Source organism: Natator depressus, chromosome 5 (genome assembly GCF_965152275.1).
Source record: "Natator depressus isolate rNatDep1 chromosome 5, rNatDep2.hap1, whole genome shotgun sequence".
In the NCBI taxonomy this organism is placed as follows: Eukaryota; Metazoa; Chordata; order Testudines; family Cheloniidae; genus Natator; species Natator depressus.
This window is the reverse complement of record NC_134238.1, coordinates 50,644,916-50,666,148: the sequence shown is the minus strand read 5'-3', so window position 1 is coordinate 50,666,148 and position 21,233 is coordinate 50,644,916. Positions and strand designations below refer to the sequence as shown.

The following is a 21,233-nucleotide window of genomic DNA, read 5'->3' as shown; positions in this document are numbered from 1 at the left end:
ATGGGCCTCGGGACCAAGGTGGAATACAGGCTGGCCCACCGAGATTGCTCACCCTCCAAAGGTGGCAGGAGGTCCCGCCACTTTGTGTCGGGGCGGGACACCAGGGTGTGGGCGTGAAGGGTGTGAAGCGTGAGTGTATACAAATATTTCCGTGGTGCAAATTGAAAACTGACCGGCTGCAGTTCATGCAGCCGGCTCGCAGTGAAGGGGTGAGGGGTTTGTCGGGATCGGCAGGGTAGGGGCCCAATGGAAAGGTCCGGCGGGCCTGGGGTAGAGGATGGGCGGGGTGCGCCCTCTCGCAAGGCTTGGTTGACATAAGCCCGAGCAGCGGGGGTCAAGGCGGCCTTCACCTCCTGAAGTACGCGCCGGGGAGTACGGGGGCTGGAGAGCCCCATGCGCCGAGCGAGCGTCAGGGGATCCAGCCAGTCTCTCCGGTCGTAGTCCAGGAGGTCTCCGACCCTCGTGACTTCCGCCAGGACCAACCTCTGGCGCACCGAGCGGGACTCCGCCACCTGCACACGGAGTTGGGGGTTGTGTAGCAGGGGCTCCGTGAGGAGATCTGCTCCCGCGGTGGCCGCCACGGACCTGGTCGTTAGAAACAGTTTCCAGGTCCGGAGGAGGTCCTGGTAGAAGACCGGCAGCCCGGAGAGGTCTCGCGGAAAACCTCTCGGACAAAGGTAAAAGAGCTGCCGGTCGTATCGGAGCCCTTGGAAGCGGCGCAGGAAGGCGTGCGCCAATATGCTCCACGTCGAACTACCTGCACTGTAAAGGAGCCTCTGCAGGGCCTGGAGGCGGAAAACGCGGACCTGAGTGTACAGACACTTCAGGCCCTGTCCTCCTTCCTTCAGGGGTAGATGAAGAACTCCAACAGGGGCCCAGTGCATTCCTGACCAAAAGAACTCTAGAATCAATCTCCGGAGGTGGGTCAGGAAACCCGGGGCCGGGGCCAGGGTGTTGAGCCGGTACCAGAGCGTGGACAGGACTAGTTGGTTAAGCACCAGTGCTCTCCCTCGGAGGGAGAGACATCGGAGTAGCCTCGTCCATTTCCGGATCCGCTCTATCACCCCGCCCTCTAAATTTTGCCAGTTCTCCGGCGGGGAAGGGTGTGTGGCGGAAAGGTAAACGCCGAGATAGAGCAGAGGACCCGCGCTCCACCGGATGGTCTGAAGCGCGGGTGGGAGGGAGTTTACCTGCCACCAGTCCCCCACCGCCAAGCCAGAGCTCTTGACCCAGTTGACTCGGGTGGAGGAGGCTGCCGAATAGATGGCCTGGCATGCCTCCACTCGCGCCAGGTCGCCCGGGTTCTGGACCACGAGAAGTACGTCGTCGGCGTACGCCGACAGGACCAGCCGCAGCTCCGGCTCCCGCAGCACCAACCCCGTCAACCTCCTGCGGAGGAGACAGAGGAAAGGCTCGATCGCAAGAGCGTACAGCTGGCCCGAGAGGGGGCACCCCTGTCGCACTCCTCGCCCGAAGCTGACCGGTTCGGTCAGGGTCCAGTTGAGCCTAACCAAACACTCCGCGGAGGCATACAGCACCCGGAGAAAACTCACAAACTGAGGTCCGAATCCAAACGCCTGCGGAGTGCTCAGGAGGTACCCATGGTCTACTCTATCGAACGCCTTCTCCTGATCAAGAGACAGGAGGGCGAATGACAGACCATCTCTCCGCCCGAGTTCCAAAAGGTCTCGGACTAGAAATAGGTTGTAAAAAATGCAGCGACCTGGGACAGTATAGGTCTGGTCTGGGTGGATCACGTCCGCCATCATGGACCCTAGCCGCAGCGAAATTGCTTTCGCTACGATTTTGTAATCCGTGCTAAGGAGTGAGACGGGACGCCAGTTTCGTAAATCGCGGAGGTCCCCCTTCTTCGGCAGCAAGGCGAGCACCGCTCGCCTGCCCGACAGAGGGAGGACCCCGCCCTGCAAAGACTCAGCCTAGACAGTGACTAGGTCTGGGCCGAGGATGTCCCAGAACGCGCGGTAAAACTCCACGGTCATCCCGTCCATGCCCGGAGATTTATTGGTGGGCATGCGGCGGAGGGCTTCCGAGAACTCGGCCAGGGTGAGGGGCAGCTCTAGCCGGTCTCGGTCGCCCACGCTGACCGTGGGGAGTTCCTCCCAGAGCACCCCGCAAGCGCCAGGATCGGTCGGATCCGGGGAGAAAAGTCTCGTGTAGAAGTCGCGGGCCCTCCCACACATCTCCTCCGGATCCGTGAGGGGGGTGCTGTCTTCCGCTAGAAGGCAGGTGACGTGTTTCTTGGCCCCCCTCGTTTTCTCCAGAGCATAGAAGAAGCGGGAGCTGCAGTCCATCTCCCGAAGGAGGCGGATGCAGGACTGGACGAAGGCACCTCGGGCCCGGTGGTCCTCGAGGGCCCGAAGCTCCTCCCGCTTCTCCCGGCACGCTCCGCAGAGGGACGGGTCCTCGGGGTCGGCGGCCAGGTGTCTCTCCAGCTCCAAGACCTCCCGTTCCAACTGCTCTATCGCCGCATTTCTCCGTCGGCTGGTGCCCCGGGTGTAGTCACGGCAGAAGAGCTTGGCGCGTACCTTCCCTAGATCCCACCATCGCCGCACCGAGGGAAAGGCACGCCACTGCTCTCGCCAGGCCAGCCAAAACTCCCGGAAGGACGTCACGAAGCTCTCGTCCTCCAACAGGCTATTATTAAAGTACCAATAGGCCGGCCCCGGTCTCTCTGCACGGAGGGAGACCGTTATAGTAACTAAATGATGGTCGGAAAAAGGGGCCGGCCAAATGGTGGAGGAGTGAGCCTGTGAAAGATGGAAACGGGATAAATAAATATGGTCCAACCGAGAGTGGTGTGACCGATGGGCCTCCACCCGGACAAAAGTGAACGTGGAGGTGTCATCTGGGTGATGGTCACGCCAGACGTCCACTAGGGAGTGATATTCAACTATTCCTCGGAGGATGTTCGCGGCAGCCGGGCTCGGCTCGGCCCCTGAGCGGTCCTGTTCCTCGAGGGTGGTGTTAAAGTCCCCTCCCAGGACCAGGCACTCATGCGAATCTAGGGTGCCGAGAAAGTCGGACACCCGCTGGTAAAATTGTGGCCGCCTTGGGCTCATTTGCGGGGCATAGATATTAACAAGGTTGACCATGAGCCCCTCCATCCGGACTCGAAGGTGCAACAGGTGGCCCGGCACGACCTCAGTGACCCCTAGCACCTCGGGCCGTAGGGTGGGGGAGAACAGGGTCGCCACTCCAGCTTGCCAAGTCGTGAAGTGGCTAAAGTAGACCCCGTCCCCCCACTCCAGCCGCCACCTGTCCTCAACGGTCGGGTCCGTATGGGTCTCCTTCAGGAAAACTACAGAGTACCCCCCTTCCCGAAGGTAAGAGAGCACCTGGGACCTGCGGAGAGCCATCCTACAACCCCTGGTATTCAAGGTTGCAATAATAAGAGGCATCATGCGGAGGGCTGGGGGGGTGGGGGTTTCTCAGTGGCGGGGGTGTTCGTGGCCCCTGCGGGTTGCGCAGCAACCCGTGACCCATCCCGTAGATGAGTAGATCGCTTCGGAAGCCGCAGGCCCGCTCGTAGGCCGCAGCACTGCGCCTGCCTTGCCCTCTGCCCTCCTTTATAAGGGCCCTTGTGGCCTGAAAAATTTGATCAAAGTCCCCCCAGAGCTGAAGAGCTAGCTGTACCCTATTGCGGGCACCACGGGTGTGTTCTAAGAACTTCCGTAGTGCATGCCGCAGCTCATGTGGGGGTGGGGTTACGGTTCCTGGGGTATTCCCCGGTGGGGCTCTTAATACAGCCTCGTGGTCCGCTAAGGCGGGTAGGCAGGGTGCAGACCACCGACGGGGCGTCTGACAGGCTGGGGTTATTAAATCCATTTCATGCCTTGGGGTGGAAGGGGATGGCGGGGGAAAAATTGCAACTCCTAATGGGTCACGACTAGAAAGTGCAAAGACTGCTCCCTGGGGGGAATCTGCAAAAGGCAGGAAAAAAACGACCCCCGGGGTGGCAATAGCATTGCAGGAGGGGGTAAACTGGGCGGGGGCAGGGGAGGGGGCAGGGGCAGAGGTAAGGCTCTGGGATTCAGGAGGCAAGCAGCTGAAGGAAGGTGCCTCCTGAGCAGAGTCGAGGGTTAAGGGGTAAGGGAGGGGGCTCCCAGTAATGCTAGGCGCTGGCTCCGTGGTGGTCTTGGCGGCCATGGCATCAGGTGGTGGACCACCTTCTGCAGGGTGCTCGCCCGGGAAGGCAATCAGGGGGAGGGAGCTTGGGGAAAGGGGGCGGGGGTGAGGTTGCCCAGCTCGAGGCCAGCCGGGAGTAGATCATCCTCTCCCTGGGTGACCGGGGTCAAATCTAGGGCCTCAATCTCCGCGTACACGGAGGAGAGGCCAACGCCTGCTACCCCGGGGGCCTCTCCTCTAGGGCCCGCCTCAGCGGTCGCCTCGGGGTTCGCGGGGGGTTCGGATGGTATCCGGGCAGAAGGGGCGTCCTCAGGGGTCTCGGAGGGGAGGGCCTCCCGTGGAGGGGGAGTTCTGCCCTCCAAAGCCAGTCTGTCTTCCCCTCCTGATACCAGCGGATGGATCTCACTTGTGGTCACAGCGTAGGGCTCGATATCAGTGCCTCCCTTCCTGGTCTTCCGGGGGGCTTCCGCGTCGGATGGATGCAGCGGAGTTCGAGCCTTCCGCTTGCCTCGCTTCCCCTGGACTAGGGTCCAGCCCTCCATAGCATCATCTGGGGGCTGGTTAGCAGGGGTCGTGTCAGGGGGCGGAGGTAATGGTTCAAGGGTTCGGGGGGGTAGCGGTGAGGCAGCATGAGGAGGGGGGGGTTCTCCTTGGGGCGGGCCCTCTCCTATGCCCGATAATATCTTTGTCACACCCTCCTCCATAGGCTCTGCTGAAGTGGAAATAGCAAGGGTGGGACTCCCTTGCTCGCCCGGGCGTTGTAGGGAAGAAGTCTCCTGGGCCCGGACGGGAGCAGCAATGGATTGAGTAGGAGGAGGGTTGGTTTCAGATGTCGGGCGGCCAGGGGCGTCGGCAACAATGGGGCCGATATCCTGCCGGGTCTCGGGGGTCTCGGGTGCCCCTCCCCCCCGGGCCAAAGGGCAGTCTCTGCGGACATGCCCGGCTGAGCGGCAGAGGTAGCACCGGGCCTCTCCGGTGGAGTAAAAGACCCAATAGCGGGCTCCCTGGTAGGGGACTAGGAAGGACCCCTCGAGCGCCTCCCCGTCACGCACCCCTGCCGGCGGTAGAAGCTGCACTTGCCGGCGGAAAGAAAGGACGTGACGGAGGGTGGGGTCCTTGCAGCCCAACGGGAGAGGGCTGATGACAGAGGTAAGTTTCCCCAGGGCGGAGAGAGCGGGTAACAGGGCAGCATTGGGTAAAAAGGGAGGAACGGAGGTGAGGACGAGGCGAACGCCCAGGTCTTCTAGCGGCTCTAGGGGGACAAACACCCCCCCCGCCGCCAGGCCCCTCTCCACCACCTCTTCGGCGGCAGCCTCCGTAGCTAAGAAAAAAAGACCTTCCCATACATCTTGGAGGCCGCCACAATAGCCGTGGGTCCTACCACCTTCGCCAACGCCTGCACGTATGTCTCCACGTGGGGCGAGGCGGGCACCAGGAGGCAACGGACACCGTGCTTCCTGGTCAAGGTGGGGAAAGGGCCCCGGCTGCTGGTGATGGTAGCGGAGGCAGTGGGTGGGCGAGATGACGAGGCGGCAGGCAGGGGGGAGCCTGCCAGCGCCCGGGCATATGTCCTGGGGGCCGGGGGAGGGGCATTTGCAGAGCTGGTGGAGGGAACTGCGGGGAGGGGCGCTGCGGTCGATGATGAGGCCACGGCTGTGGGGGCAGCCCCTGCCATGGAGGGCCCAGATGTTTTAGCGGGGCCCTTTCCTTTCTTCCCACCCTTGCCTTTGCGGCCAGCTGGCGGGGGGTTCCTAGAACCTGGGGCGGGGGTGGGCACAGCAGTGGCAGCAATCACTCCGGTGCCTCCTGCTGCCGGTGCCCCAGTGGGGGCGGTGGCAAGTATTTTGACAATCGTGGGGGGGGGCGAGGTTGGGGGTTGGGCAGGGAGGGGGTGGGGGAGGAACAGCTAATATTGTTAAAGGGGCCTCGCCCCTCTCATTCCCCGCCATTGTGAGCAGGGAGAGACAGGGAGACACCGGAAGGAGGAGGGGGGAGGGGGAAACGAATTAACCACTCCTCCCTGCTAGGCTGCAGGCGGGGGGAGGGGGGGGGAAATGCCAAATGGGTTGAACGGGGGGGGGTGAAATCTAATAATAGGGGCAGGCTGTAAAATAAGCAGTCCGGGGGAGGGGGGTGTAAACCCATGCACGTTTGTCCAAAGAGTCTCGATTGGTCGGCTGTTATGTCCGGTCTGAAAGGCAAAGTTCAAAGCAAACAGCTGGATCCGAAGGCAGATGGCAGATTGCCAGCAGGGACGAAAACGGCGGGGGGCCGTGACAGTTGTAGTAATGGGGGGGGGGCACCGATGGATCAGGGGGCAGCTTATTGCCACACCCCCTGTGCCGCCACAAACGCAATTAAAACACAGTCAAACTCCCCCCCACGAGAGTAGAATTTGAAAAATTACTCAATCTTATGGCCCCCTTCACAATGATTTGTAGCTTCTTGAATTATTTCTCCTGTCTTCTGAAATCCTTCTTCTCCGGCCGTGTTGGCTGTGTTCCAAGGCTTCCGGCATGCTAAGAATGTTGTAAAGATAGTCCGAGCTGCCAGCAAAGCGGCTGGGTCTGGGGGCTTCCACTCCCCCCTCCGGATAGCAAAATTAGCAATCTTCCCCCCCTCCTCCGGGGGTTTCAGCTAAAACAAATAGCTGCGCCCGAAAGCAGGCGAGTGGGGGGTGGTGGTGCTGGCTGCAAGATGGCAGCCTGTCAGCACTCAGAAAAAAAGCAAAAACAACGGAAAATCAAACCAAATCAAAAAAGCATCTGGCCCGGTCGGGGGGGTAAACTAAGGTAGGGTCCAAAAGTAAGAAAAATCCAGGCCAGGGGGCTTTAGGAAAGAATAGAAAGCAGACAGCTGAGGAGCAAGCGAGGGACGGTCCCGTCCTCCAACAGAGAAGGTTCCAGAACAAACAGGAACCTTCTGGAGACAATTAAGACAGACAGGCTGATTAGAACACCTGCAGCCAATCAAGACGCTGCTAGAATCAGTTAAGGCACGCTAATCAGGGCTCCTGGGTTTAAAAAGGAGCTCACTTCAGTTTGTGGTGTGCGTGTAAGGAGCTGGGAGCAAGAGGCGCTAGGAGCTGAGAGTGAGAACGCAGACTGTTGGAGGACTGAGGAGTACAAGCATTATCAGACACCAGGAGGAAGGTCCTATATTGAGGATAAAGAAGGTGTTGGGGGGAGGCCATGGAGAAGTAGCCCAGGGAGTTGTAGCTGTCGCACAGCTGTTCCAGGAGGCACTCTAGACAGCTGCATTCCACAGGGCCCTGGGCTGGAACCCGGAGTAGAGTTCGGGCCGGGTTCCCCCCAAACCTCTCAACTCCTGGTCAGACACAGGAGGAGTTGACCTGGACTGTGGGTTCACGAAAACGGCCAATCTGAGGGCTGCCGTGAAGCTCCAAGGCAAGCAAATCCGCCAATAAGCGCAAGACCCACCAAGGTAGAGGAGGAACTTTGTCACACTACAAAAACAGAAAACCCAATAATAATGGGGGATTTCAGCTATCCTCATATTGACTGGGTATATGTCACCTCAGGACAGGATGAAGCGATAAAATTTTAGACAGCATTAATGACTGCTTCTTGGAGCAGTTAGTCCTGGAATGCACAAGGAGAGAGGCAATTCTTGATTTAATTCTAAATGGCACATAGGATGTGGTCCAAGAGGTGAATATAACTGAACCACTCAGTAATAGTGACCCTAATACAATTAAATTTAACATTCTTGTAGGGGAGAATACCAAAGAAACCCACCACAGCATCATTTAATTTCCAAAAGGGAAAATACTCAAAAATGAGGAAGCTAGTTAAACAGAAATTAAAAGGATGAGTCACAAGAGTGAAATGGCTGCAAGTAGCATGGAAACTTTAAAAACACCATAACAGAGGCTCAAACTAAATGTATGCCATTGCCACCACGGCTAAACAACTGAGTGAAAGAGGCTGTTAGAGACAAAAACACATCTGTTAAAAATTGGAAGTCAAATCCTAGTGAGGAAAATAAACAGGAATATAAACTCTGGCAAGTCAAGTGTAGAATTATAATTAGGAAGGCCAAAAAAGAATTTGAAGAGCAATCTAGCAAAAGACACAAAAAGTAACTGCAACATTTTTTTACATACACCAAAAACAGGGAAGCTGTTAAACAACCAGTGGGGCCATTGGATGATCAAGGCGCTAAAGGAGCACTCAAGAAAGACAAGGCTGTTGCAAAGAAGCTAAATGAATTCTTTGCACCAGTCTTCATTGCAGAGGAGGAGAGGGAGATTCCTACACCTGAGCCATTCTTTTAGGTTACAAATCTGAGGAACTGTCCCAAACTAAGGTGTCAGTAGGGGAGGTTCAGGAACAAAATGATAAACTAAACAGTAATAGGTCACCAGTACCAGATGGTATTCACCCAAGGGTTTTGAAGGAACTCAAATATAAAATTGCAGAGCCACTAACTGGTATGTAACCTATCACTTAAATCAGCTTCTGTACTGTATGACTGGCAGATAGCTAATGTGATGCCAATTTTTTAACAAAGGTTACAGAGGTAATCCTGGTTTCAGAATAACAGCCGTGTTAGTCTGTGTTCACAAAAAGAAAAGGAGTACTTGTGGCACCTTAGAGACTAACCAATTTATTTGAGCATAAGCTTTCGTGAGCTACAGCTCACTTCATCAATTACAGCCCAGTAAACATAAATACAGCACCAGGCAGACTGGTTGAAACTATGGTAAATAAGAAAATTATCAGACTCTTAGAGGAACATGATAAGTTGGGGAAGAGTCAACATAGCTTTCTTAAAGGGAAATCATGCCTCACCAATGTATTAGAATTCTTTGAGGGGGTCAACAAACTTGTGGACAAGTGTGATCCAGTGGATACAGTGTACTTTCAGAAAACCTTTGACAAGGTCCCACACCAAAGGCTCTTAAGCAAACTAATAGTCATGTGATAAGACGGTAGGTCCTCTCATGGATCAATAACTGGTTAAAAGATAGGAAACAAAGGGTAAGAATAAATGGTCCATTTTCACAATGGAGAGAGGTAAATAGCAGTGTTCCCCTGGGATCTGTACTGCGACCAGTACTGTTTAACAAATTCATAAATGATCTCGATGTACGATGAGGTGGCAAAGTTTGCAGATGATATCAAATTACTCAAGATAGTTAAGTCCAAAGCAGACTGCGAAGAGTTACAAAGGGATCTCACAAAACTGGGTGGCTGAGCAACAAAATGGCAGATGCAATTCAATGCTGATAAATGCAAAGTAATGCATATTGGAAAACATAATCCCAACTACACATACAAAATGATGGGGTCTCAATTAGCTGTTACCACTCAATAAAGACAAACTGAAGTCATCATGGATAGTTCTCTGAAAATACCCACTCAATGTGCAACGGCAGTCAAAAAAGCTAACAATGTTAGAAACCACTAGGAAAGGGAGAGATAAGACAGAAAGTATCATAATGCCACTATATAAAATTATAGAGAAGGGCAACAAAAATTATGAAGGGTATCGAACAGCTTCCAGATGAGGAGAGATTAAAAAGATGAACTGTTCAGGAAGAAAAAGGGACGACTAAGCAGGGAGATGATAGAGGCGTATAAAATCATGAATGGGGTGGATTAAGTGAATAGGGAATATCCTTCACATAACACAAGAGCCAAGGGTCACCCAATGAAATTAATAGGCAGCAGATTTAAAAGAAGTATTTCTTCACATAACGCAGTCAACCTGTGGAATTCCAGGGGATGTTGTGAAAGCCAAAAGTTATAACTGGTTCAAAAAAGAATTAGATAAGTTCATGGAGGATAGGTCCATCAGTGGCTATTAGCCAAGATGGTCAGGTATGCAACCCCATGATCTGAGTGTCCCTAACCCTCTGACGGCCAAACGCTGAAACTGGACAACAGGAGTTGGATTACTTGATGATTGCCCTATTCTGTTCATTCCACTTGAAACCTCTGCTATTAGCCACTGTCAGAAAACAGAATGCCGGGTAGAAGGAGCATTGGTCTCCCCCAGTATGGCCATTCTTATGTTTTTATTTTTTTTTGTTTGTTTGTTTCAGGCCCTAGGAAGTCAGTGACCCTCACTCACACATTCAGGGTGAATCTCATGACCTGATTTTATTTGGGATGGAATTAAATTTTTCTCCCAAGTCACACTAGCCTATCTGGAAAGAATATCAGTGTGTGGGAGGAGGAGGTCTACATTTCCCTGGGAAACATTCTGCAGGGATCAATTGGGGGAAAATTTAGGTGTGTGCCTGGAAACCTGAGGTGCACCAGACTATTTGCAGCTTTAGCACACTTTCATGATGCACCTGAGCTACAATGCCTGGAATGCTTGTTTTCAATGTCACAGTTTCAGATGGGAGAGTCTCTTGAGCTAGAAGCTAGTAATCATGGCCTCTGTTCTCAAAAGTTTTGCCCAGGTGAGGCTAAGGGCAGGGAACATATAAATTTATATTCCTATATTTTATATACACAATTACGCATACTGTGCTGTGTAACATGAATACAGTGGCAGAGAGAAGGACATGCAGATAATTAGCATCTTTTCATTCTAGGGTGAAGAGGGTTGAGTTTATTAATATTCTATGCATATGCAATTGTCTAAACCTTTCCTGCAATAAATGTCACCTTGTTATTTTTCACTGGCCAGTTCATAATTTTAATTGAATGTCTTTTAGAGAGACTAACATACACTTCAAACTGAATCACTATTATTTTCTACCTACATAACAATGGGAGAGTATTTCAGTCAATTATCTGAATTTCAGTGCATTATCGCAGTTTTCTTTACTGCAGCATATGAAAATCCTCACATTTTAAACCATAATACCATGAGATACTGAAATTTCACAGACAGTGATAAGTTAAAATATTTATTGCCCTCAATTTTCTATATTTTAACCATCTGGCTTGTAAATGAGATAGTTATGTAAATTCTGTACCTTAAGCAGATGCAGTTTTCCTCCTGAACTTCTTGTACAAATTAAGAAGTGTTTTGTAAATAAGAAGCACTGTCTTTCTCCTTCTTTTTTCAAAGACAATGATCCCAGGCGAACTTTACTAAGTTTCCCCCTCTCAACTGAAGGGACTTGAATAAGAGAACCTGGTGATTACAAAAGTGAAGAATTTGCTGTAATTATAAAACTATTTAATAAGTGTTAATGTAACAGGCAGTCTATTCTGTACTATATATAAAAAGCATTCATGCAAGTCATTAACTCCCACAGGAGTGCAGCGATACCTTGCTCTTAGAACAGAGACTAGTAATTTTTTATTTTTTTATTTTTTTTAACTCTCTAGATTGGTTTTCACTCCCTAGATCAAATTCAGGAAAAAGTTGTACCTCTTTATACCAACAATAATTGCAACCCTATTTCTTTACTCACATTAGGGCCACATTCAGCCAAATCCAACCTGCAGTAATACTTGTGCTCCTGCCAGGGAGGTTTCTTGGAAAAATCCATGGGTAGTTTAAGTTACATATCATGTGTCACTTGGTCAGATAATGGAGATTAGGTGGCAATGTAGCACAATTTTCACTAATTTTGATATTTAGTATCTTTGCTAAATGAGTAATTTACACATCAAGGAGATGGAAGAGCATAGGGATACGGTACAGTTGAAAAAGCAAGTGACAGAGGAGTGTAACTAAGATGGGCTTCTTCTCCTTTAGTTTACTTTACACAATTCTCAGCCCTCCTGGGCCAAACTGAAGCCTACTGTCTGCAGACACAACTACCATTGAATTCAATGGAGACTGTATCCTGTTACGCCAGCATCTGAATCAGATCACCACAAAATTTCACATTGGTAAGTTACATTACTATGCCACTTACACCATCTTTAACCTGTTTTCTGACCAATTTTCAGGAGACACCCAACTTACACCACCATTTGTGTCACCCATTTGTGACCTTTATGGGGGTCAAATTTTTTCTTATGAGTCCAATGTACAACTCCTTATGTGTATCTGAGAGCAGTATCTGACCCAAAGTCTACACACATTTCCTGAAAGGAATTTTCAAAAGTTTATCCGCTTAGTTAATTAATATTAGCTTAAAATTCATTACATTATATTGGAAGGAAAATCATCTTGTTCACTCTTCATGTATAAAATGTTAAGTTAATAAACAATATATCAATGGAAAACAAATGTCTTATTGAGAAAGCAATGTTCAGTTTACATAAAATTTAGCTGAATACTTACCTTCCCCAAATACACATTTTACATTAATTTTAGACATAACGATATATAAAAAGCTTCTATAAACAGGCATAGTCAAATACACACTGGTAAAAGACAGAACTGTATTCACTAATGCCTATTTTATGTTTAAACTAGAGGGGTATGACAAAATTCTCACCATTGCAATGAAAAACTGGAATAAAGTCCAACTTTCTGAAGTTTTGCAGAGGCATTTTTTAGTTTCATGAAACGTTTTGCAGATTCATCTAGAATTCTGAGCAAAAAAATTGTGGCCTTTTTTTCTGGCAAACAAAACTGCCTATCTGTCCAGCTGAAAAGCTACTAAGAAGACCAGCTTTGTGTGTTGAATTTGGACATTCACTCCCTGACACCTTCCACCATTACCTTCCAAAACACTATGCAAGGCTTTGCTTGAAGTTAAAAAATTTTGAAGGACTTTCCATTCCAGAGCTTATAACATGTTCTTCTTAGCTCCTAAAATTCAGGTTAGGATTTAATAGTAGTATTCATCTTATCCGTATTCTGCCTGGGGCAGAAGCAACTACATTAGAGTTAATACTTTTTCTGTTATCACTTTGCTTAAAGAAGTATTCATATTCACAAAGGGTTTTAGACATACTCATTTTTTGCTGATGATATGGTACAACTCTTTGAGTAGTACAGTATTTAATAATGCCAAGATGGGCTGAAGATAGAGTATTTGTTAATGCCAAGTTGTGTTCCTGCAGAAATATGAAATGCTATTATATAAATATAAAAGTTACTGTGTGAACTTACTTTGCTGGATTAAATAAACAATCTAATATTAATCATATATTGAGTCAGTTCCCCAGCACATACTCTATGGTTCCCATCCAGCAAAGAGGCCAATTTCTTTTGGGGTTTTCTGTTTGGTGAATTCCTATTAACAACAGGAGCTGAGCATCTGTTTGCCACACATTCCCACTACAGATTTCCTCTTAAGGGGGGAAAAAACAAAAACACATATTGGGACAGCTCCTTATTGTAACAAGTGATGCTAATTTTGGAACACTCATTAACCCAAATTAATACAGTGGCATGCTTCTGTAGAATTTTCAGATCAATCCTGGGTATTTTAACCAGAAATACTTGAACTAAATGGTTTGGTATTGCCAAAATATTATTTTAACAAAATATCTGCAATTCAGGACGAACTAAGCCTTGGTCAACACTACAGGATTAGATCAAATTTAGCCGCGTTAGGTCGGTTTTATAATGAATGCATCTGCACAAGCAACCCCGTTCCGTCAACCTAAAGGGCTCTTAAAATCAACTTCTGTACTCCTCCCTGGCAAGGGAAGTAGTGCTAAAATCGACCTTGTTGGGTCGAATTTGAGGTAGTGCGGACGCAAATCAAAGTTACTGGCCTCCGGGAGCTATCCCAGAGTGCTCCGATGTGACTGCTCTGGACAGCATTTTCAACTCTGATGCACTAGCCAGGTACACAGGAAAAGCCCCGGGAACTTTTGAATTTCATTTCCTATTTGGGTCAGTGTGGTGAGCTCAGCAGCACAGGTGACCATGCAGTCCCCCCAGAATCGCAAACAAGCTCCAGCATAGACCAAATGGGACACTCGATCTCATTGCTCCATGGGGAGAAGAATCTGTGCAGGCAGAACTCCGATCAAAAAGAAGAAATGCTAATATATATGCCAAAATCGCACAGGGCATGATGGACAGAGGCTACAACAGGGACACACAGAAGTGCGGCATGAAACTCAAGGAGCTCAGGCAAGCCTACCAAAAGACAAAGGAGGCAAACGGTCACTCTGGGTCAGAGCCCCATACATGCTGCTTCTATGATCAGCTGCATGCCATTCTAGGGGGGTACCCCACCACTACCCCACCGCTGTCTGTGGACACTTGCAAGGGGGGAGTCTCATGCAACACGGAGAAGGATTTTGTGGATGAGGAAGAGGAGGAGGAGGAGAATGTGCAGCAGGCAAGTGGTGAATCGGTTCTCCCCAGCAGCCAGGACCTTTTCATCACCCTGGAGCCAATACCCTCCCAAGGCAGGATCCTCTACCATGAAGGTGGAGAAGGCACCTATGCTGAGTGCATATTTGTAACTACAGTACAGGGTTTAAAAGCAATAGTATTTAATGTTTGATTTGCCCTGAAGACTTGGGATGTATCCGTAGCTAGTACAACTACTGTTAACTTGTCTGGGGATGGAGCGGGAATCCTCCAGGGACATCTCCATGAAGCTCTCCTGGAGGTACTCTGAGAGCCTTTGCAGAAGGTTTCTGGGGAGGGCTGCCTTATTTCATCCTCCACGGTAGGACACTTTACCACGCCAAGCCTGTAGCAAGTAGTCTGGAATCATTGCAGCACAAAGCATGGCAGCGAATGGTCCTGGGTTTTCATTGCATTCAAGCAACATTCAGTCTTTATTTTTCTGTGTTAGCCTCAGGAGAGTGATATCATTCATGGTCACCTGGTTGAAATAAGGGAATTTTTGTAAGGGAACAATAAAAGGACCCCGTTCATGCTGCGCTGTTTGCGCTTGGCTCAAAGGGATCTTCCCATAGCCATGCGGCAGGGGGACGGGTGAAGGGATCATCCCAAATAGCCTTGCAGAGGGGTGGAGGGAGGTGTGTGCTGCACATCCACCCGAAAACCACAGCCCCTCCTTTTAAACGGCAAACCCAACCAGCATTGCTTGCTATGGGAAAGGAGGAAGCTGCAGTTTGAAAACATTCCCACATGTTATGAAGGCATTAGAAGCCAAACCCACGTGCTTTTGGCTTACCATGGCTGCCTGGAAACCGAATTCTGTTGCCCAGCCATGTGTGATATGTCACCATACTGGCAGGCGCTCAATATAAAAGGCAAAATGCGACCTTGTACCTAAACCACATGTGCTGTCTGCTGTGAATTGCTTGATTCACTGTGAAAGGGTCTCCCTTTTGTTCTCAGAAATGTGTCATCTTAAATTTTACTCTCCCTTTTTATCCCCCTGCAGGTGCAAATGTTTCTATGCTCCCCCTATCATCTCCATCCCTGAGGTTATCGCAGATTAGAAGGCGAAAAAAACGCACTCATGATGACATGTTTCCGAGCTCATGCAGTCCTCCCATACTGATAGGACACAGCTGAATGCATGGAGGCATTCAGTGGCAGAGTCCAGGAAAGCATTAAGTGAGCATAATGAGAAGAGGCAGGATGCAATGCTGAGACTAATGGGGGAGCAAACGGACATGCTCAGGCATCTGGTGGAGCTGCAGGAAAGCCAACAAGTGCACAGACTGCTGCTGCATCCACTGTACAACTGCCTGCTGTCCTCCCTAAGTTCCATATCCTCCTCACCCAGATGCCCAAGAATGCGGGTGGGAAGGCTCCAGGCACCCAGCCACTCCACTCCAGAGGATGGCCCAAGCAACAGAAAGCTGTCATTCAAACAGTTTTGATTTGGAGTGTGGCTACAATAAGTAATGTGCCCTTGTCCTTCCCTCCTTCCCCCCTACCCCACTTGGGCTACCTTATCAGTTATCTCCCTTTTTTTTTTAATTAATAAAGAAAGAATGCATGGTTTCAAAACAATAGTGACTTTATATCCTTTACCAGCTGTGATTGAAGCGGGGAGGGTGGTTGGCTTACAGGGAATTAAAATCAACAAAGGGGGCGGGTATGCATCAAGGAAAAACACACACAACTGTCACACCGTAGCCTGGCCAGTCATGAAACTGGTTTTCAAAGCCTCTCTGATACGTAGCACGCCTACCTGTGCTCTTCTAATCACCCTGGTGTCTGGCTGTTCAAAACTGGCAGCCAGGCAATTTGCTTCGACCTCCCACCCCACCATAAATGTCTCCCCCTTACTCTATATACTCTACTATATTATGGAGCACACAGCAAGCAGTAATAACAGTGGGAATATTGGTTGCGTTGAGGTCTAACCTAGTCAGCAAACAGCGCCAGTGAGCTTTTAAATGTCCAAAGGCACATTCTACCAACATTCTGCACTTGCTCAGCCTATAGTTGAACTTCTCCTTACTACTGTCCAGGCTGCCTGTGTATAGCTTCATGAGCCATGGGAGCAAGGGGTAGGCTGGGTCTCCAAGGATAACTATTGGCATTTCAACATCCTCAACAGTAATTTTCTAATCTGGAAAGTAAGTCCCTTCTTGCAGCTGTTCAAACAGCCCGGAGTTCCTAAAGCTGCAAGCGTCATGCACCTTTCCCGGCCATCCCACGTTGATGTTGGTGAAACGTCCCTTGTGATCCACCAGTGCTTGCAGCACCATTGAGAAGTACCCCTTGTGGTTTATGTACTGGTTGGCAAGGTGTTCCAGTGCCAAGATAGAGATATGCGTTCCATCTATCACCCCACCACAGTTAGGGAAACCCATTGCAGCAAAGCCATCCACTATGACCTGCACATTTCCCAGAGTCACTATCCTTGATAGCAGAACGTCAGTGATTGCACTGGCTACTTGAATCACAGCAGTCCCCACAGTAGACTTGGCCACTCCAAACTGATTCCCAGCTGACTGGTAGCAGTCAGGTGTTGCAAGCTTCCACAGGGCTATCGCCACTCACTTCTCAACTGTCCGGGAAGCTCTCATCTTGGTATTCCTGTGCTTCCAGGTGGGGGAAAGCAACTCACAGAGATCCAGGAAAGTGGCCTTACATATGTGAAAGTTTTGCAACCCCTGGGAAGATCTGCAAGATTATGCGGTCCCACCAGTCTGTGCTTGTTTGCCGGGCCCAGAATCAGCGTTCCACTGTATCAACCAGCCCCACTGCCACCATGATGTCCCAATTGCCACATCCCATGCTTTCAGGAATGTCTGTGTCCATGTCCTCCTCACAATCATCCTCGTGCTGCTGTCTCTTAGCCAGGTTCTGCACTTTCTGCAATATAATGCGTGAGGTGTTTACAATGCTCGCAACAGCAGTGGTGAGCTGAGCGAGCTCCATGCTTGCCATGCTATGGTGTCTGCATGGGTAACTCAGGAAAAAAGGTGCTAAATGATTGTTCGCAGTTGCTTTCATGGAAGAAGGGAGGAAGGGACAGAGGGGAGACTGATGACATGTACCCAAAACCACCCACAACAATGTTTTTGCCCCATCAGGCATTGGGAACTTAACCCAGAAGTCCAATGGGATAGCTTCCCACAGTGCACCGCTTCATAAGTCAATGCTATCTATGGTAGTGAGGACGCACTCCGCCAACTTAATGGGTTAAGTGGGGACATACACAATCGACAGTATAAAATCGATTTCTAAAAATCAACTTCTATAAAATCGACCTAATTTCATAGTGTAGACATATTTTTCTTTTTAAAATGAAGCTTTAAGTCTGCATGCTGTTGCCGTTGCCTGATTTACAAATGCAATTCTGCTTTCTCCTGCTCTGGAGAAATAAATTGCCACAGTATTGCCAAGAGAGGAAGTTGGGCAGTTGGGAGGAGTGGATCTCAAGCAAGGAGTCTGGGAGCCCTGGAAAGAGCATGGCAGTTAATGGGCATTGGAGTAGCCTGTAGGTGGAAGTCACTGACAGAATGCATATTGGGACCCACTAGGTGCTAGAGTCTATAGCAAGTTACAGTTACAATAGCAAGGAAGTGGCAGAGGCAAACATAGGAACAGGAACCAGTTATCCTGACTCCCACACCTATCCACAGGTCCAATCTGAATGTCCTTAAATGTCTTTTAGTAAACTAAATTGCGTATTATATTCTACAAAGGTGATGTTCACCCTGGGACAAAGGACTTGAACGAGGGTTTCTCCAACACTTATGTCTGTTGGTGGTTCTGTGTATGGAAGCCATAGAATGGGGGAGCTTCTTCCCCTCTGTGTGCCATGAAGACTGTCTCCATGCAGGCCCACACAGACCAAAGCAGAGGGCAACAATGGGAGACAGACTGCAGAGAAAGGTGCCAGACTGGAAGCAGTGGCCAACAGCCAGAGAACTTGTACAGTATTGTGCCAGCAGAATCAATACAAGTTTCCCTCTTGCTTCTCTGCAAATGTATTCAGCATTGATCTAGAGGAAACACTTCTACGGGTTGAGAAGCTAGCTCATTCTCCAGACCCGTTCAGTCCTTGGTCTGTCTGCTGAGACTGCCAACAAAGACCCAATTAGCATCAACTGTTACAGGCTATTTTTGTGACATGAACAGCAGGAAACCAAATGATACAGAGAAATGAGGAGGGTTTTTTTTGTTTTTGTTTCCACAGTTCATTTCTGATCTCTGATCCCATACAATATCATGCACAGCGGATGATTTTACAAGATACGCGACGATGTAAGCTTTCAGATCAGAGATCAGAACCTAGTCTTTGGTGAGATAATTCTCTTGCATCATGCACAGTTTTCAGAATAACTATTCTTCTCCAGAAATAATCAAGGGTTTCATTGGCTTACTTAAAAAAAAAAGATGGGTTATATTCAATTCTTATTAAAAACACCATATGAGTAAATATAGTAAGACTTCTTCTCATGGTAGGTTTATTATATTTACTTTTTATTGACAAATTTCTAGGCATATAAACAAAACAAGATAAGCAATTACTAATGAAACAGATGAAATAATTCAGATATATACACCAAAATATTGTAAGTACACTGAAGAATAACATGGTTTATACAGGTTTCAGAGTAGCAGCCGTGTTAGTCTGTATTCGCAAAAAGAAAAGGAGGACTTATGGCACCTTAGAGACTAACCAATTTATTTGAGCATAAGCTTTTGTGAGCTACAGCTCACTTCATCGGATGAATTCACACAATACTTAGACTAGTGTCAGTCAACGAAGTTCATGTCTCACAACTGCTTTTTGGCACTAGATACAATGAAAGATACAACTTCTTGTCCAATATGTTTTGTTTAATATTTTTCTTGGAGATACTTCCCTAAATTTACATACACAGCATTTTTAGAGAGGCAGGTTGGGTGAGGCAATATCTTTTATTGGACCAGCTTCTCTTGGTAAGAGAGACAAGCTTTGGCGCTTATACAGAGCTCTTCTTCTGCCAGACCTGAAGCTGGTCTCTCTCATCAACAGAAGTTGGTCCAATAAAAGATATTACCTCACCCACCTTGTCTCTAATATCCTGGGACCAACAGCATAGAGTTATGCCAAACATCCATATTTAATTATGAAAAATCCTTCCAAAACCTACATAGATTTCAGAGTGACTGCTGTAATAAGAATCTTTATCTTTAATATCCCTTGATATTATTATCCCTATTTACTTGGTAAGGCCACATATTATACACACACAATACATTAGACTTCCAGAATTTATTAAACACACACACACACACACACACACACAGCAATATTCAAAGGGCTTATGTGCTTTTCACAGCTGTCAAATTTAGTTCTAAAATGTGTAATGTGAATCCACACCTCAGGCCACTGGTCTTAATTTTAACCTAAATTGTATTCTTAAGTTTCCCTGAATATCACCTTTTTTTGGACTACAAAGATGCTTATGCATATGAAAAGCCAAAAATCCTGCACTACAGATCTCTAGGTCAGCATAAAGATCTGCTTGCTTGGTGCTAATGATTCAGAGATAATCACTTACAAATATTTAGTTGTTTAACAAAAAATAAGTTTCATTTACCAATTTTTTCTTGAGTTTATTTTAATATTGTTGGCTTATCATTAATATAAGATCTACTACACTGATAATTCCAACCTGATGCCAACATTTTCCATAAAAGGTGCCATATTAAAGTTTTATTTTCATCAAGATTATGTGGAATTTTACCATTACGTCCATCATTACTATACATGAACCTCAAAGGAAACTCTTTCCAAAAATAATAATACAAAGGATGCAGTGTCTCTCTCTCTTATGTTGCAAACTCCTACATACAAGTGAATCTGTACTCTTATGCAGTATGCTCATTCTTCACAGTTTCTTTTTGCAGGAATGTTTCTGCCATGTACACTGAGCTTTTAGTGTAGCCCAAAACAGTATTCTGTGAAACAAAATACTTGTCTTCAAAAACTCAAATACATATATAATGTTGTCATACTGTAATATCTGTTTTTGGCCATTTGTCAGTGAAGTATCCATCTAGCAGCACAGGTTATCAAGAAATTAAATTATAGCATTTTGAGGTGTTCCCGAAGCACAAATGAAAAATGGGAACAGTAGACAGCTGTTTTCATTCCTCACAATCTCTCCACCATTTGACAAAGCTTCAAGTACTTCTAGCTTCTCTTGTGTTTTTGTCTGAATGTTGGCATCATCTGAGATTGCAACATCAATTGGCCAGACAGACCTGTTCTCCGTGGAGCTGCAGATAATTTCTGGTCCATTGAAGATGATTGTCCAGTCTGTATGTACGCTACTTTCCCACGGGTGCTTTACTATTATTGTGCTGCTGTTTTTCATGGCCCCTGAAAAAAACAGCACAGAAGTGGGGCTCAACTGTAGCCCAAAACTATTTGTCAGAGGGGCAACCTGTCATTTATCGTATGTGGACATCAACCTTGTGACGTTGGGCACCAGCAGTATCATCTTCCCAATGATGCCAACATTAATTCTGCTGTTTTTAATATACATTTTTCAATATTTTGTATATATATATATACACACATATTAAGAAAAAGCCTTACCTTGACGTATAAAAGTTTGGCTGGTATCTAGTAATATATCACAACCTTCTACTATCATTCTTTCTATGGCTAAATTTTTCCGGATATTTTCTGTGTCACTCACTTCATCATGCATCACCCTGTCAGGCACAGTACAAAGAGGATTTTTAATTCCCTGAAACGTATTTTGCAATATTCATATATATTGCTATCAAAGTAAATGTAAAAATAGCTAGCTTCCCCAAGAATTCACTTCAAGAACTGTCACACTTTGGTTTTT

At 47.9% G+C, this 21,233-nt stretch overlaps 1 protein-coding gene across 2 annotated transcripts in view; it reads right to left on the bottom strand.

The window, feature by feature from the left end:
- Positions 1–21,233, bottom strand: part of RASGRF2 (Ras protein specific guanine nucleotide releasing factor 2) — a 221,713-nt gene that overhangs the window by 132,341 nt on the left and 68,139 nt on the right. For both annotated transcript variants that reach the window (XM_074952797.1, XM_074952798.1), the window contains exons 9-10: positions 20,975–21,093; positions 11,105–11,265 (exon numbers count right to left, since the gene is read on the bottom strand). In XM_074952797.1, coding sequence (XP_074808898.1) covers positions 11,105–11,265; positions 20,975–21,093 — 280 coding nt within the window. The remainder of the gene's footprint in view (positions 1–11,104; positions 11,266–20,974; positions 21,094–21,233) is intronic.